Source organism: Chiloscyllium punctatum, chromosome 39 (assembly GCF_047496795.1).
Source record: "Chiloscyllium punctatum isolate Juve2018m chromosome 39, sChiPun1.3, whole genome shotgun sequence".
In the NCBI taxonomy this organism is placed as follows: Eukaryota; Metazoa; Chordata; class Chondrichthyes; order Orectolobiformes; family Hemiscylliidae; genus Chiloscyllium; species Chiloscyllium punctatum.
The window spans coordinates 66,202,043-66,216,440 of record NC_092777.1 but is presented as its reverse complement, the minus strand read 5'-3'; the positions used below and the strand labels follow the sequence as shown (position 1 = coordinate 66,216,440).

The window sequence follows — 14,398 nt, the reverse complement described above, 5'->3', positions numbered from 1 at the left end:
CATTAGCTGGCCCCTGAACAAATGTAATGAATCTGGATTAGTGGTCCTGGAAGAGCACAGCAGTTCAGGCAGCATCCAAGTAGCTTCGAAGAATCGCTGAGTTGCAGCATTTGTTTTTAACTGGTGTTCGTGATGGGTGTGGTAGGTCAGGATTGTACATTCTCAGTTTCTAACCAGTTTTTATCCTCTTTATGCTGTTGTTCCAGATGACGGAGCAGTTTATATTTGGGATGTGAAGAGTAGGAAGTGTCTGACTAGGTTCATTGACGAAGGCTGCCTGAGAGGAATGTCTATTGCTGTCTCTCGGAATGGGCAATATGTGGCCTGTGGGTGAGTAGAATGTCCTGAAGGTTTCTGACAGATAATGAGTGCAATGCATCCTTTCCCACTGATTCACATTGTAAGTTTGCTCACTGAGCTGGAAGGTTTGTTTTTAGACATCTTGTCATTGTACTGGGTAACATCATCGATGAGCCTCAGGTGAAGCACTGGTGGTATGCCCCACATTCTGTTTCTGTGCCTTGGTCTCTTAAGGTGGGTGATATCACTTCCGGTTCTTTTTCTCAGAGGACGGTAGATGGGGTCCAAATCAATGTGTTTGTTGATGAATTTCCAGTTAGAATACCAGGCCTGTAGGAATTCTCATGCGTATCTCTGTTTAGCTTGTCCTGGTATGGATGTGTTGTCCCAGTCGCAGTGCTGTCCTCCCTCATCCGTATGTAAGGACAGTAGTGAGAGAGGGTCATGTATTTTTGTGGCTGGCTGGTGTTCATGTCTCCTGGTGGCTCATTTTCTGCCTGACTGATGTAGCGTTTGTTACATTCCTTGCATGGTATTTTGTAAATGACATTCATTTTGCTGGTTGTTTGTAAAGGTCCTTTAAGTTCATCAGCTGCTGTTTAAGTGTGTCGAACATAGAACATGGAATGTTACAGCACAGTACAGGCCCTTCGACTCTTGATGTTGCATTACAGCATTGATATTTCGATGTTGTGAAAATAATCTGATGCCCATCTAACCTACACCTTTCCATCATTATTCCTATGTATATCCAATGCCCATTTCAATGCCATTAACATCGGCTAAGGGCTACTGTTGCAGGCAGACTGTTCCACACACCACCTACTCTGAATGAAGAAATTAACCCTAATATCTGTCCTATATCCATCACCCCTCAATTTAAAGCTATGTCCCCTTGTGTTAGCCTTCACCATCCAAGGAAAAAGGCTCTCACTATCCACCCTATCTAACCTTCTGATTATTTTATACGTCTCGGTTAAGTCACCTCATGACCTTCTTCTCTCCAATGAAACAGCATCAGTTCCCTCAGCCTTTCCTCTTAAGACCTTCCCTCCAAACCAGACAACATCATAGTAAATCTCTCAACACTTTCCAAAGCTTCCTCATCCTTCCTATAATGCAGCGACCAGAACTGCATGCAATACTCCGGGTGCGGTCTTGCCAGAGTCTCATACAGCTGAAGCATGACCTCGTGGCTCTGAAACTCACTACCCCTACCAATAAATGCCAGCATGCCATATGTCGTCTTAACAACCCTATCAACCTGGGTGGCAACTTTCAGGGATTTATGCACCAGGACACCAAGCGCTCTCTGTTCATTTACACTGCCAAGAATTTTACCAAGTTAAAAATCACACAACACCAGGTTATAGTCCAACAGGTTTATTTGGAAGCACTAGCTTTCGGAGCGCTGCTCCTTCATCAGGTGGTTGATGAAGGAGCAGACAATCACCTGATGAAGAAGCAGCGCTCCAAATGCTAATGCTTCCAAATAAACCTGTTGGACTATAACCTGGTATTGTGATTTTTAACTTTGAAAACCCCAGTCTAACACCGGCATCTCCGAATCGAGAATTTTACCATTAGCCCAGTACTCTGCATTCCTGTTACTACTTCCAAAGTGAACTACCTTACACCTTTCCGCATTAAACTCCATTTGCCACTTTTCAGCCCAGCTCTGCATCTTATCTATGTTCCTCTGTAACCCGCAACATCCTTCGGCACTATCCACAACTCTGTCTATCTTCGTGTCATCGCAAATTTATTACCCCATCCTTCTACGCCCACATCCAGATCATTTATAAAAATGACAAACAGCAACAGCCCCAAATCAGATTCTTGTGGCACACCACTGGTAACTGAGCTCCAGGATGAATATTTCCCATCAACCACCACCCTCTGTCGTCTTTCAGCTAGTTAAAGGCTCTGATCCAAACTGGAAAATCACCTTCAAGTGTGAAACTCCGTATTTTGTGCAATAGCCTACAGTGTGGACTTCAGGCCTTGCTGAAGTCCATATACACCAAAACAACCGCTTTGCCCTCATCCACCTGTTTGTCACCTCGCAGAACTCAGTCAGGTTAGTGAGGCACAACCTACCCTTCACAAAACCCTGTTGACTATCCCTAATGAACATATTCCTCTCTAGATGATTATAAATCCTATCTCTCATAAACTTTTCCAACATCTTACCCACAACTGAAGTAAGGCTCACTGGCCTATAATTACCAGGGTTGTTCGACTCCCCTCTTTAAACAAGGGAACGACGTTTGCTATCCTCCAGTCTTCTGACACTACTGTCTACAGTGATGACATAAAGATTGAAGCCAAAGGCTCTGCAATCTCCTTTCTGGCTTCTCAAAATCCTAGGATAAATCCCATCCAGCCTAGGAGTCTTATCTATTTTCAGATCTTCCAAAATTACTAAAGCCGTCTCTTTGTCAGCCTCAATCCCATATAATCTTGTAGCCTGTATCTCTGTATTCTCACTAACATTACCTGTTTCTAGTGTGAAAACTGAAGAAAAGTATTCATTAAGCGCTTTCTGTGTCCTCCGAATCCACACAGAACTTCCCGCCACTGTCTTTGCCCTAATCTTACTCTTGTCGTTCTTTTATTCCTGACATACCTATCCGCCAACAACTTCTCATGTCCCCTGCTGGCTCTTCTTAGCCTTCTCTTTAGATCTTTTCCGACTGACTTATAACTCTCCAGACCCTAACTGAGCCTTCACGCCTCATCCTCACAGAAGCTGCCTCCTTCCTCTTGATAAGAGCTTCAGCTTCTTCAGTAAACCATGGCTCCCTCTCTCGACAACTACCTCCCTGCTTGATAGGAATATACTTATCAAGAACTCTCAGTAGCTGTTCCTTGAATAAGCTCCACATTTTAAGTGTGCCCATCCCCTGCAGTTTCCTTCCCCATCCAATGCATCTTAAGTCTTGCCTAATTGCATCATAATTGCCTTTTCCCCCAGTTATCCCTCTTTCCCTGTGGTATATACCTGTCCCTGCCCATTGCTATTGTAAACATAACCAAATGATGGTCACTATTGCCAAAGTGCTCACCTACCTCCAAATCTAACACCTGGCTGGGTTTATTTCCCAGTACCAAATCCAATATGGCATCGCCCCTTGTCAGCTTGTCTACATACTGTGTCAGGAAACCCTCCTGTACACACACAACAAAAACTGACCCATTCCCAGTCAATATTAGGGAAGTTAAAGACCCCCATAACAACTACCTTGTTACACTCATTCCTATCGAGAATCATCTTTGCTATCCTTTCTTCTACATCCCTGGAACAATTCGGAGGCCTATAGAAAACTCCCAATGGAGTGACCTCTCCTTTCCTGTTTCTAACCTCAGCCCAGACTACCTCAGTGGGTAAGTCCTCAAACGTTCTCTCAGCTGCTAAAATAACAATGCCACACCCCCTCCTCTTTTACCATCTTCTCTGTCCTTGCTGAAAAATCGAAATCCTGGAATCTGCAACAACCATTCCTGTCCCTCCTCCAGCTATGCCTCTGAAATGACTACAACATCAAACTCCCAGGTACCAACCCATGCTGCAAAGTCACCCACCTTGTTCTGGCTGCTCCTGGCATTGAAGTACATGCATTTCAAACCAACATCCTGATTGCAGGTGCCCTCTCGTGACCTTGTAAACCTATCCCTGACCTCACTACCCTCTACCTCCTGTACACTGGGACTACAATTCAGGTTCCCATCCCTGTGCTGTGACAGTTTAACCATGATGCTGAGGGGTCTGAGTACTCTGGAAATCATTTCCGAGATGTCTTTGATGTATGATAATGTGGTTAGGGTTTCTGGGCACGTTGTGTCTGCTTGTTTGGGTTTGTGACAAATCAGCGGACTGTATTTATTGGGTACCTGTTCTTCTTGAATATGGTATATGGGTATTTTTCTACTACTGTTAGTAGTTCCTCTGTGCTGCAATGTGTTGTGGCTCATTGAAATAATGTCCTAATGCAGCTTCATTTGTGGGTGTTGGGATGATTGTTTCTGTAGTTAAATATTTGGGGTGTGTGTGTGTTGCTTTCCTGTAATTCCTGGTTTGAAGTTCTCCATTAACTTGAAGTTTTCAAGGTTTGTAAAGGCATTCTCCATGGATTCAGTGTCAGGTTCTCCTACCGATTCAGTTTCTCTCGAGTTTGGCTGAGTGGCATTGCCCCTGATCACAGTAACAAAGGACATCCTAATTAATCCCAGTAACAGGGACATGGGAGGTTCAACCAGATCTGTTGGCAATGTGTGCCAGGAGTGTGTTTGTTCACCTTAACGTCCTTATATACTCCAGGAGAGAACGTTTCTTCTGCATGATCTGAGAAATTGAGCATGAAACAATCATCTTTAACATATTGAAATACATTGTATTCGGAATTCCAGCACGGAGTTATTTGAGCTCTGCCATACCTCAAGTTTTGGGTTTTTTGGTGACGGTTTGTTTTGAGGGATTCTGAGTTCTCTCTGCTCTATCCCTAAGCCAAGCACAAACCACTCAACAGATATGATGTTGAGCTTTCCCAGCAGGATCAGAAAATAGCTCCATAATCCCCCTTTAATCCATGGTGGATCTTTTACTTACTTATTGCTTTAGGTCCTTTATAGTGGTGTTATGTCTAAGAGGATTACAAAACACAAGTCTCATTAGAGTTCCCTTCATACCATTTCCCTCTGCACAGTATGATCTGGGTTTATATATTCCTTTTGCTGTACCTAATCTGTGTATTTGAATACTGTACAGTTATAAGCCTTTCTTTGTTTCCAAAATAAATATCACTCTTATGCCACCTCCACCCTCTTATCACAATGCTTTTACAATTGGGAGGAGTGCATTACTCACCCTTTTAATTAGGTTGACATATGGGATTGTCAAGTGAGAATCAGTGACCCTCTGCTGGGCTTGTTACTCACGGAAATCCTCCGGTGTGAACGTGTGATGGTGAAGCTCGGGCACAATCTTTGTTCCATCTTCCCCAGGCAGTTTAACCACCCGCTGCCTTGCTTCGCAAGAAAACCTGCATCATTTGTTACAGTTTAAATTAACATTTTTAACACATGGATTTTGTGATAAATTAGAATTGTCATTTGAGTTTGAATGGAGCAAACACAGTAAACATATTCTCACGGGTCCAAAATAGGACTGGATTTGTCAAGGAAGTTGGCTATATTCAGGAGTGAATCTGGACCCAAGAGGTGGATTAGGCATTTAGCCTGTCTTACCCTGTGAACAAGTCCATCTCCATCTTAATGAGATAAATACCTCATTCAATATGACTGTGGCCTGGATGATCTGAGAGAGTGCAGCATTGCAGGAGAGGCCATCTTTATAGTGTGGAGCCATACCAGCTCATGAGGATACCATGGAGCCCTTTGAATAGCTCCTCCTGGTGTCAAAATCAAAACATCGCCCTTAACTAACAGATTCCCAAAGTTCTGCAGCACTGGGTGCTTTATCTGTCCTCCTGCCTGGATCTGTTGTAGAAAGGTTGATAAGAGATTATGATAGTTAGATTAGTCACAGCTTATTATTGCAGCATCACATGACTATGAGGATGATGGAAAATGGGTGGTAATTTCTTTTTGTATAATATTTTCCTTTAATTCTAACTAACAATGAAAAGCAGCTTCATGACTCTCTCTTTACTTTCCCTAACAGGTCCAGTTCTGGAATTGTGAATGTTTATTCCCAAGATACCTGCCTACAGCAAACTAAACCTAAACCTGTGAAAGTTATCAGGAACCTGGTTACCGCAGTGACATCACTAGCCTTTAATCCAACAACAGAGATCTTAGCGATTGCCTCTAAGAAAACAGACCACGCGGTCAAGATGGTAGGTGATGTTTCTGACCAATACCTAATGGAGAGGACAGCATTTTTAATTCGGTTTAAAGCAAAGACATTGGAGGAACTGAATTCTTATTTTTCACTGAGGGTTGAGATTTTGGAATTCCCTTCCTCAAAAGGAAATGGATGTGGAATCTATAAATATTTTTAAGACCAAGATCGATGGATTCTTGATTACCAAGGGGAAGAAAGATTATCCAGGAGATAGACAGGAATGTAGAGTTGAGGTTGAAATCAGATCAGCCACGATTGTATTACATGGTAGAGCATGAAGGGTTGAGTGGCTTCCTCTTGTTTGTATGTTTGAAATTGTCCCCTGCACAGCAAAGTCCAGATCATTAATGTAAAGGTATGGGGTACATGCAGGAAGTTGGCACAAGGTAATGATGCTCGTTTGAAGGGTTGGTACAGGCACAATGGGTTGAATAGCCTCCTGTGTCATAACAATTCTGATTCTGTAATTTTAGGGCTATGCCCCCTTATCGTGGAGTCTGCCACAAGAGGAATTAGTTTCTTTCTCTTTGTGCTGTTAACTTATTCAATCGATAAATCAGAGTCTGAGCTGTTGTAGGTGAGGAGCACTAGGTTCAATTCCACTCGGGCAGTTTGGTCATCAATGATATTTTTTGTGGCTGTGTGACGTGTCCTTGTTAAGCAAACAAGGCTGAAGAGAAAGTTATTGAGCTTAAGCTTTTTTTCTTCTCTGTCCATTTTCTTTGATGAATGAAGCCTTTCAATGTTCTGCTCAATTAGCTTACTACAATGAAATGAGAGACTGACTTACATGTGTTGATTTTTAATCGGCTCTGGTAGACTGCCTTCAGCCAAAGAGGAATCCTTGTGACCCTCATTGATATATATGCAGCTCTCACCGGTTGGGATCATGAACGTTGTTTGTTGCACAATTATACTTTGTTTGGAAAATATAACCTTTCAGGTAAACTTGTAATTGTAGCTGTAGGGTTATTTAAGTACTTTTAGAATCCCTCATTGCTTGTAAAGCGCAGTAGAACATGGCACATCTCAATGTTTAAGGAGTATTTGGATGGCCAAGGCATGCAAGGCCAAGTGCTGGAAAATGGGATGAGAATAGTCATTTAGTTGTTATAGATCTGCATGGACACGATGGGCTGAAGGGTCTTTTCCTGTGTTGTAAATCTCTGACTCTTATGACGTTATTGGGGAGTAAAGCTGCATGTGCAGATGACCTGGGAGATTGTGTTCTTATGCTGAGGTTTAAACTGTGTAGCTCTGTAAATCATGATGGTATCATCTCTGTCCTCTGTGACCTGCTTGGCGTTATTGAGGTGACTTGTGTCAACTTCAGTGCTCTGTCCTTCAGTTAAACTGGGTCGATGTTGTGGGAGTATGCAGTGAACAGAGGGGTCAGCCACACCTCAGTGGTCATAACGACAGCTGGAGGGAGCTTGGAATCAGCTCCTCCATAGGCAGGTAAATGGGGAATTGTGGAGCAATCTTCCTCATATTTAAAAAAACTAGAAGAAAGTGAGGACTGCAGATGCTAGAGATGTAGTGCTGGAAAAGCATAGCTGGTCAGGCAGCATCTGAGGAGCCAGAAAATCAGCCCTTATGCCTGAAACGTTGATTAGATTAGAGTCCCTACAGTATGAAAACAGCCCTTTGGCCCAACAAGTCCACACCGACCCTCTGAAGAATAACCCACCCAGACCCATTCCCCAACCTTATATTTACCCCCTGACTAATGCACCTAACACTATGGGCAATTTAGCATGGCCAATTCACCTGACCTGCACATCTTTGGACTGTGGGCGGAAACTGGAGCACCCGAAGGAAACTCTCACTGACACGGGGAGAATGTGCAAATTCCATACAGACAGTTTCCCGAGGCTGGAATTGAACCCGGGTCCCTGTTGCTGTGAGGCAGTAGTGCTAACCACTGAGCCACCGCGTCGTCCTGCTGTGCTTTTCCAGCACCACGCTCTCGGCTATTTTTTAAAAAAGCTGTCCAGCCTATCAAATCCCTCACACTTGCAAGTGTTTCTGATGAAAATGCAGCCAATGTGACATATGTCGCACTCCAAATAAAACAGCAGCATGTCAGAACTGACCAGGAGGAAGTCCCAGCAAAGAAGAATAAACAAAGAACAAGCTGGAGTCCCGGTCAGTTTTGCTGAACATTATACTCAGCTCCTCTGATGGAACGAGCTGGAGCTTTACAAACGGCTATCAACCAAAATGCCCTGAGAAATCACAGTTAGTCCATTTATGGAGGAAGCAATCTCCTGAACTGCGGAAGGGCCCTGTTAAACTCAGCTCCACATCAACAAGCAGATCTTACAATGTGTACCGGATCTCCCACTATTCCATGGGGCATCAGCTGTACCCCAGAAAGTTTGTCATTGCAGTCCTAAGGTGCGGAGGTCACAACATTTTATTCAGTGTAGTGAGGGTTTCTGCCTCCTGCCATCATTTGGAGCTTTAGTTCAGGCTTATAATTGATATTTGTGTCTGTGTGGAGTTTGCAAATGGGCAGCATGGTGGCTCAGTGGTTAGCACTGCTGCCTTATAGTGCCAGGGACCTGGGTTTGATTCCAGCCTCGGGTGACTGTCTGTGTGGAGTTTGCACATTTTCCCCATATCTGCGTGGGTTTTCTCCGGGTGCTCCGGTTTCCATCCATGATCCAAAGATGTGTAGGTTAGGTGAATTGGTCACACTAAAATAGCCCTTGGTGTTCAGGGATGTGTCAGTTAGATTGCATTCGTCAGGGGTAAATATAAGGTAATGTGTTTGGGGAATGGGTCTGTGTGTGTTACTGTTCGGAGAGTTGATGTAGACTTGTTGAGCCGAATGGCCTGGTTCCGCACTGTAGGGACTCTAAAATTCTAACATTTGAACTGAAGTGTTTCTTAATAAATAATTCTCTATTCTGCAGATCCACATCCCATCTTTTACGGCATTTTCCAATTTCCCAGTGGTTGGTCAGAAGGCTATTTACTTGGCGCAGGAAATGGACTTTTCCCCCAGGAGTGGCTTCTTTTCCATAGCCACGAACCGAGGCAAAGCCTTGCTGTACAGGTGTGCTTAGCATAAGGCTTACTATACTGACCATGGCTGTCTAAGTGTGGTTCATACAGGTGACTGGTTTTGGGTTGTGTATTCATCGTGGATTCATGCATATTCCTTGGGAGCAGTAGTTTGGAGGTTAATGCTTCTGTCATTCCTCTTTCTTGTTAATCTACTCTGACTGATAAGCTTTCTCTTCAGCTACTGGTTTGTGGTTCAGGCTGATGCACAGAGCTTTCCCACAGCTGCTTGACTTTTGTGGAGGTCTCTCCAGATATGTTGATAGCTGTCTTTGAGAATTCTGTCCTTGTATGATAAGCTGCAAACTGGGGTAACCACCAAGCAATTAGGATTGGAATTTAGGTTATTTCAGTGCCCGATCACAATCTGACTTCACTCCTGCTTAGGAAATTTTCATTTAGATCTTTTTTTTTGACTCATTCACTCACTCACTCTCTTTGTCTCCTTTTATCTTTTTAATTATCTATCAGCATCCATTTCTCTCTCTCTCTCTGTGTCTGTCTGTCTGTCTGTCTGTCTCTCTCTCTCTCTCTCGTGCTTTTTCTCTCTCTCTCTCGCGCTCTGTATGACCTGTATTATAACCTGTACTCTAATTGCCTGTCCCTTCACACTTGCCAGATGTTTTGTTGTTGTGGAATTATTTTTTTTTCTATGTAATCAGAATCCCTGCAGTGTGGAAGGGGTCCACACCGGCTTTCCGAAGAGCATCCCATACCCCTACCTTTTCCATGTAATCCTGCATTTCCCATGGCGAACTCACCTAACCCACACATCCCTGGACACTATGGGCAATTTAGCGTGGCCAATCCAACTAACGTGCACATCTTTGGACTGTGGGAGGAAACCACAATGAGAACCTGCAAAATGCACGCAGTGGCCCGAGGCTGGAATTGAACCTGGAGCAACGAGGGAGCAGTGCTAACCACTAAACCACCAGTGCCACCAATTGTGAAAGGACTGCCCTCAAAATCAGGGTTTAAAATGTCCAGAACATTTTATGTTTACTTTTAAATGTTTCAAATAGTCTGTTCTTTGTCTCAATTCTTACATGGTTTGATTTCTTCCTAGGTTGAAACACTATTCTGACTTTTAATCTGAGACTTTGGTAAGTGGTTGTCCATTTTTCCTGTGGTTACTTGCATGTACAGTTGTGTGTGAAAATTGTAGTGTATGTGTTTGCTGGCTGCTCACAGGGAGTTGGACTCAGCCACTAATTTCCCAATTTGCACTCCATCTGAGGGCAGTTCCTCAATGCCAGATGGTAATTTACAGTGGGTAGTAAATGACCTCCTTCAGGAACTCCAATTGACAGTGATCACTAGTAAACCTGGAAAGTTGCAAAGCTTTCATTGTACTGCAGGTGGTTGATGCTGCTGTCTACAGCAATTTAAAATAATTATACAGCACAGAAGCTGGCTAGTCAGCCCACTGTGCCTGTGTTGGCTCTTACAAAGAGTGAGGCAATTAGTCTCATATCCTTTACTCATAATTTTTACATTTTCCTTTACTCTAAGTTGTAAATCTTCCCTTGTATTTATCTAATTCCCTTCTGAAAGATACATTGAATCTACTTCCATTGCCCTTCATACAGCACATTCCAGATCCCAATGCACTTATTAAAATGGCACTCTGCACTTTGTCAGGTTTGAACATGTTCTCCTGTACCTGTTGAAAACAGTCAAGGGGTATCTCCTGAAATTGTTTCTTGTCTTTCAGAAGAAGAACAGATTCTGTGTTGGACACGTAGCTCTCCGGGTACAGCCATTACTTTTGATGTAGCACCACAAGTTGGAGCACAGTCTCATCAGTTGGATTCTCCTCTACAGAGTCAGCTCATAGCTTGGTCTGAGGGGAGCCCCAAGCATTTCGTAAAGAAATGGAGCTCTTTGCTTCTATTAAATAAATTGACAGTGTGATGGGTTTTCAGATTGGCTCTTGTCCCAGTCCTTTTTCGATAATAAACGGAATGTATCCATCTCGCTGTGATGTCAGTGTTGGTACAGTGGGGGCATATAGGGTCCTCTGAAAGACCAGCACTGGGTGAGCTGGATGTGGTACTGTATCGGTGTTTCAAACTCCATATATGTATGACGTTACTCGCCCTATCACATGATTCACAATGAACCAGAGCAGACTGTACCGTACTGCAGTATCGATCTGATCACTGGGGTACCCTTCGTTTTCTGTAAAGGAGCAACATGTGGATTGTACAGAGTGGAGGCTGTACTCCGGTCTGTTATTGAGTGAAGATTCACGGAGTCTTGCATGACTGAATTGAACCTGATGGAAGCCAAGTCCTGCTTTTGTTGCATTTTTAATGAGACACCTGGTGGGAGAACCTTTCGGCTCCTGTGTTGAGTGGTCTGGAACCCACTGTTTGCACCCTGATGTTGTGCACACTATCTGATGGGTAGAGAGGCTTGCCTGAAACTACTCTGCACTGAACACAGCCCAAAATGTCAGCAAGCACTCACTATCAAAGAATATTTTGTTGAATTTATTAATGGCAGCCATTTAAAAGCTGTCACTTTTTAATTAAAATTCATATTAACATAATTATAATTCACTCCAAAGAATGTTCAGATATAATTAATTAATGCCTCATCACATTTAATTTCACTGCTTGGCAATTTAATCAGTACAATTAAAACGACAACACATCATTTAAAAGATAAATTAAAAGCTGAGAAAGATGTTTGCACTCTTCTAATCAGATAAGTGCCAACAATGTAAAATCTGAGAAGTCCCAATTAATTGCATGCAAATCCTGTACATCTATGCAATTATATCTGATATTAACCAACATGCAATGTACATTTCACAGAATCCCAATATCACAGCATGTAGGAGTCATTTAATTCCACTCGCAGATCTCATTGTTAAAAATTGACGCTTTTTGTTAAAGCATGAAATGTCAGTGTTATTTATATTACATGATGTTATAATCTTAGATGTTTCTGCTCTCCATTCACATACACAAGCATAATTAGGTGGTTAGGGGCTAGTGGGTCACAGCAGTTGCACAGATCTGCAAAGGCATCTCCATCCTAAATGCTAGGATGAGCAATGCCAGAGGACATCCCCTAGTGCTATAACAGCTGTGATTTAATGGGTTGTACTCTCCTTGGAGTCAGAAGATGGTGAGAAACGGAAGCATGAACCTAAAAATCCGGCTGATTTCCAGTGCAGTACTGAAGGAGTGGTGGGTGCTCTGTCTGCGATAAGATTTTGAACCAAGGCCCTAGTATGCCCCTGCTGATAATTGTAAACAATTCCATGCTTTCCTTTTTAAGAAGAGTTTGTTTGTTTGCTGGGGGTGTTCTGCCTGGTATACTGGGCAAAATGTATCCATTAACCAACATGACTAAAGTTTGTTATTGGATCATTATCACTTCCCTCTTTTCAAGATCTTGCTGTGTGTAAATTGAGTATTGTACAGATTGTTATGAGAATGGAAGTGTTCTTGTTTTTATTTGTTTTTCTCTAAGCTTACACTCTCTCTTTCACAATAATAATTGCTTCTGTGTGAGCTGTAAAAGAATTTCTATTTATATAGAAATTTTAATGTACAAAATCCTTTATGGAGTTTTTTTTTCCAGAAGTGTTATACAGAATTTTATATGGAGCCATGTTATGAACCCAGCTGATGGTAATGCTGGACACGTTAGACGCCCGAATAAAACTTGGCTTGATAGATCACATGTCTAATTTTTGCAGTTAGTTGCTGTGCTGGCTAGTCAGTGAAACATTCACAGAACATAAGAACTAGGAGCAGGAGTAGGCTGTTCGGCCCTTCGAGCTTTTTCCGCCACTCAATAAGATCATGACTGATCTTTTCATGGACTCACCTCGACTTGTTCATGCTCTCACCATAGCCTTTGTTCAAAAAAAAATCTATCTTAACTTTAAAAATGTTCACTGAAGTGGCATCGACTACTTTACTGGGCAAGAAATTCCATGGGTTAACAACACTCTGGGTTCCTTCTCAATTCAGTCCGAAATCTGCTCCCTCTACTCTTGAGGCTATCCCCTCTTCACCCGCCAGTGGAAACATCCTCTCTACTTCTATCTTATCTATTCCCTTCATAATTTTATATGTTTCTATAAGATTCCCCCTCATTCTTCTGTATTCCCATGAATATAATCCCAGTCTACTCCGTCTATCCTCAACACTAGAATCAACTGAGTGAATCTCCTCTCCCAGTGCATCCTTTCTCAAGTAAGGAGACCAAAATTGCACACAGTACTCCAGGTGTGGGCTCACCTGCACCCTGTAGAGGTGCAAAATAACCTCCCTGCTTTTCATTTCAATCCCTTTAGCAATGAAGGACAACATTCTGGTTGCATTAATTACTTGTTATACCTGCAGGCCAGCATTTTGTGATTCATGCACAAGGACACCCAGGTCCCTCTGCATAGCAGCATGCTGCAAGTTTTTATCATTCAAGTAATAGTCCTTTATACTGTTACTGCTACCAAAATGGATAATTTCACAGACCTTTGCCCACTTACTCAAAATATCTATGTTCTTCTGCAAAGTTTCACAGTTCACTGCACACTTTGTTCTGCTACTCATCTTAGTGTCATCTGCAAACTTTGACACAGTCCAAGTCATCTGTATAAATTGTAAATAATTGTGGTCCCTGAGGCACTCCACTCGTCACTCATTACCAACCAGAAAAGCACTTATTTATCCCCACTCCTTGCTTCTTGTTAGTAAACCAATCCTCTGTCCATACAAACACTTTATTTGTAACACAATACAACCTTATCTTATGCAGCAGCCTCTTGTGCGGCACCTTGTCGACGGCCTTTTGGAAATCTAGATACACCACATCTACTGGGTCCCCATTGTCCACCTTGCTCATAAATCTTCATAGAATGCCAAAAGATTTGTTAGGCATGACCTGCCCTTTATGAACTCATGCTATGTCTGCCGAATGGGACAATTTGTATCGAGATGACTTGCTATTTCTTCCTTAATAATAGACTCCAGCATTTTCCCCACTACAGAGGTTAAGCTAACCAGTCTATAATTCCCCATCTTTTGTCTACCTTCCTCTTTAAACTGTGGCATTACATTTGATGTTTTTCAATCTACTGGGACTACCCCAGTGTCCAACAAATTTTGGAAAATTACTACAAGTGCACTTGCTATT

General features: G+C 42.6%; 1 protein-coding gene across 2 annotated transcripts in view; it reads left to right on the top strand.

The window, feature by feature from the left end:
• utp18 (UTP18 small subunit processome component) overlaps positions 1–11,165 on the top strand; it is a 42,779-nt gene extending 31,614 nt beyond the window's left edge. The window contains exons 10-14 of one of the 2 annotated variants that reach the window (XM_072558975.1): positions 207–330; positions 5,984–6,158; positions 9,088–9,230; positions 10,308–10,344; positions 10,956–11,165. In XM_072558975.1, the coding sequence (XP_072415076.1) occupies positions 207–330; positions 5,984–6,158; positions 9,088–9,230; positions 10,308–10,332 (467 nt within the window). In that variant the 3' untranslated portion in view covers positions 10,333–10,344; positions 10,956–11,165. The remainder of the gene's footprint in view (positions 1–206; positions 331–5,983; positions 6,159–9,087; positions 9,231–10,307; positions 10,345–10,955) is intronic. The other variant, XM_072558976.1, reaches the window with a different exon arrangement.
• The last annotated feature ends 3,233 nt before the right edge of the window (positions 11,166–14,398 follow it).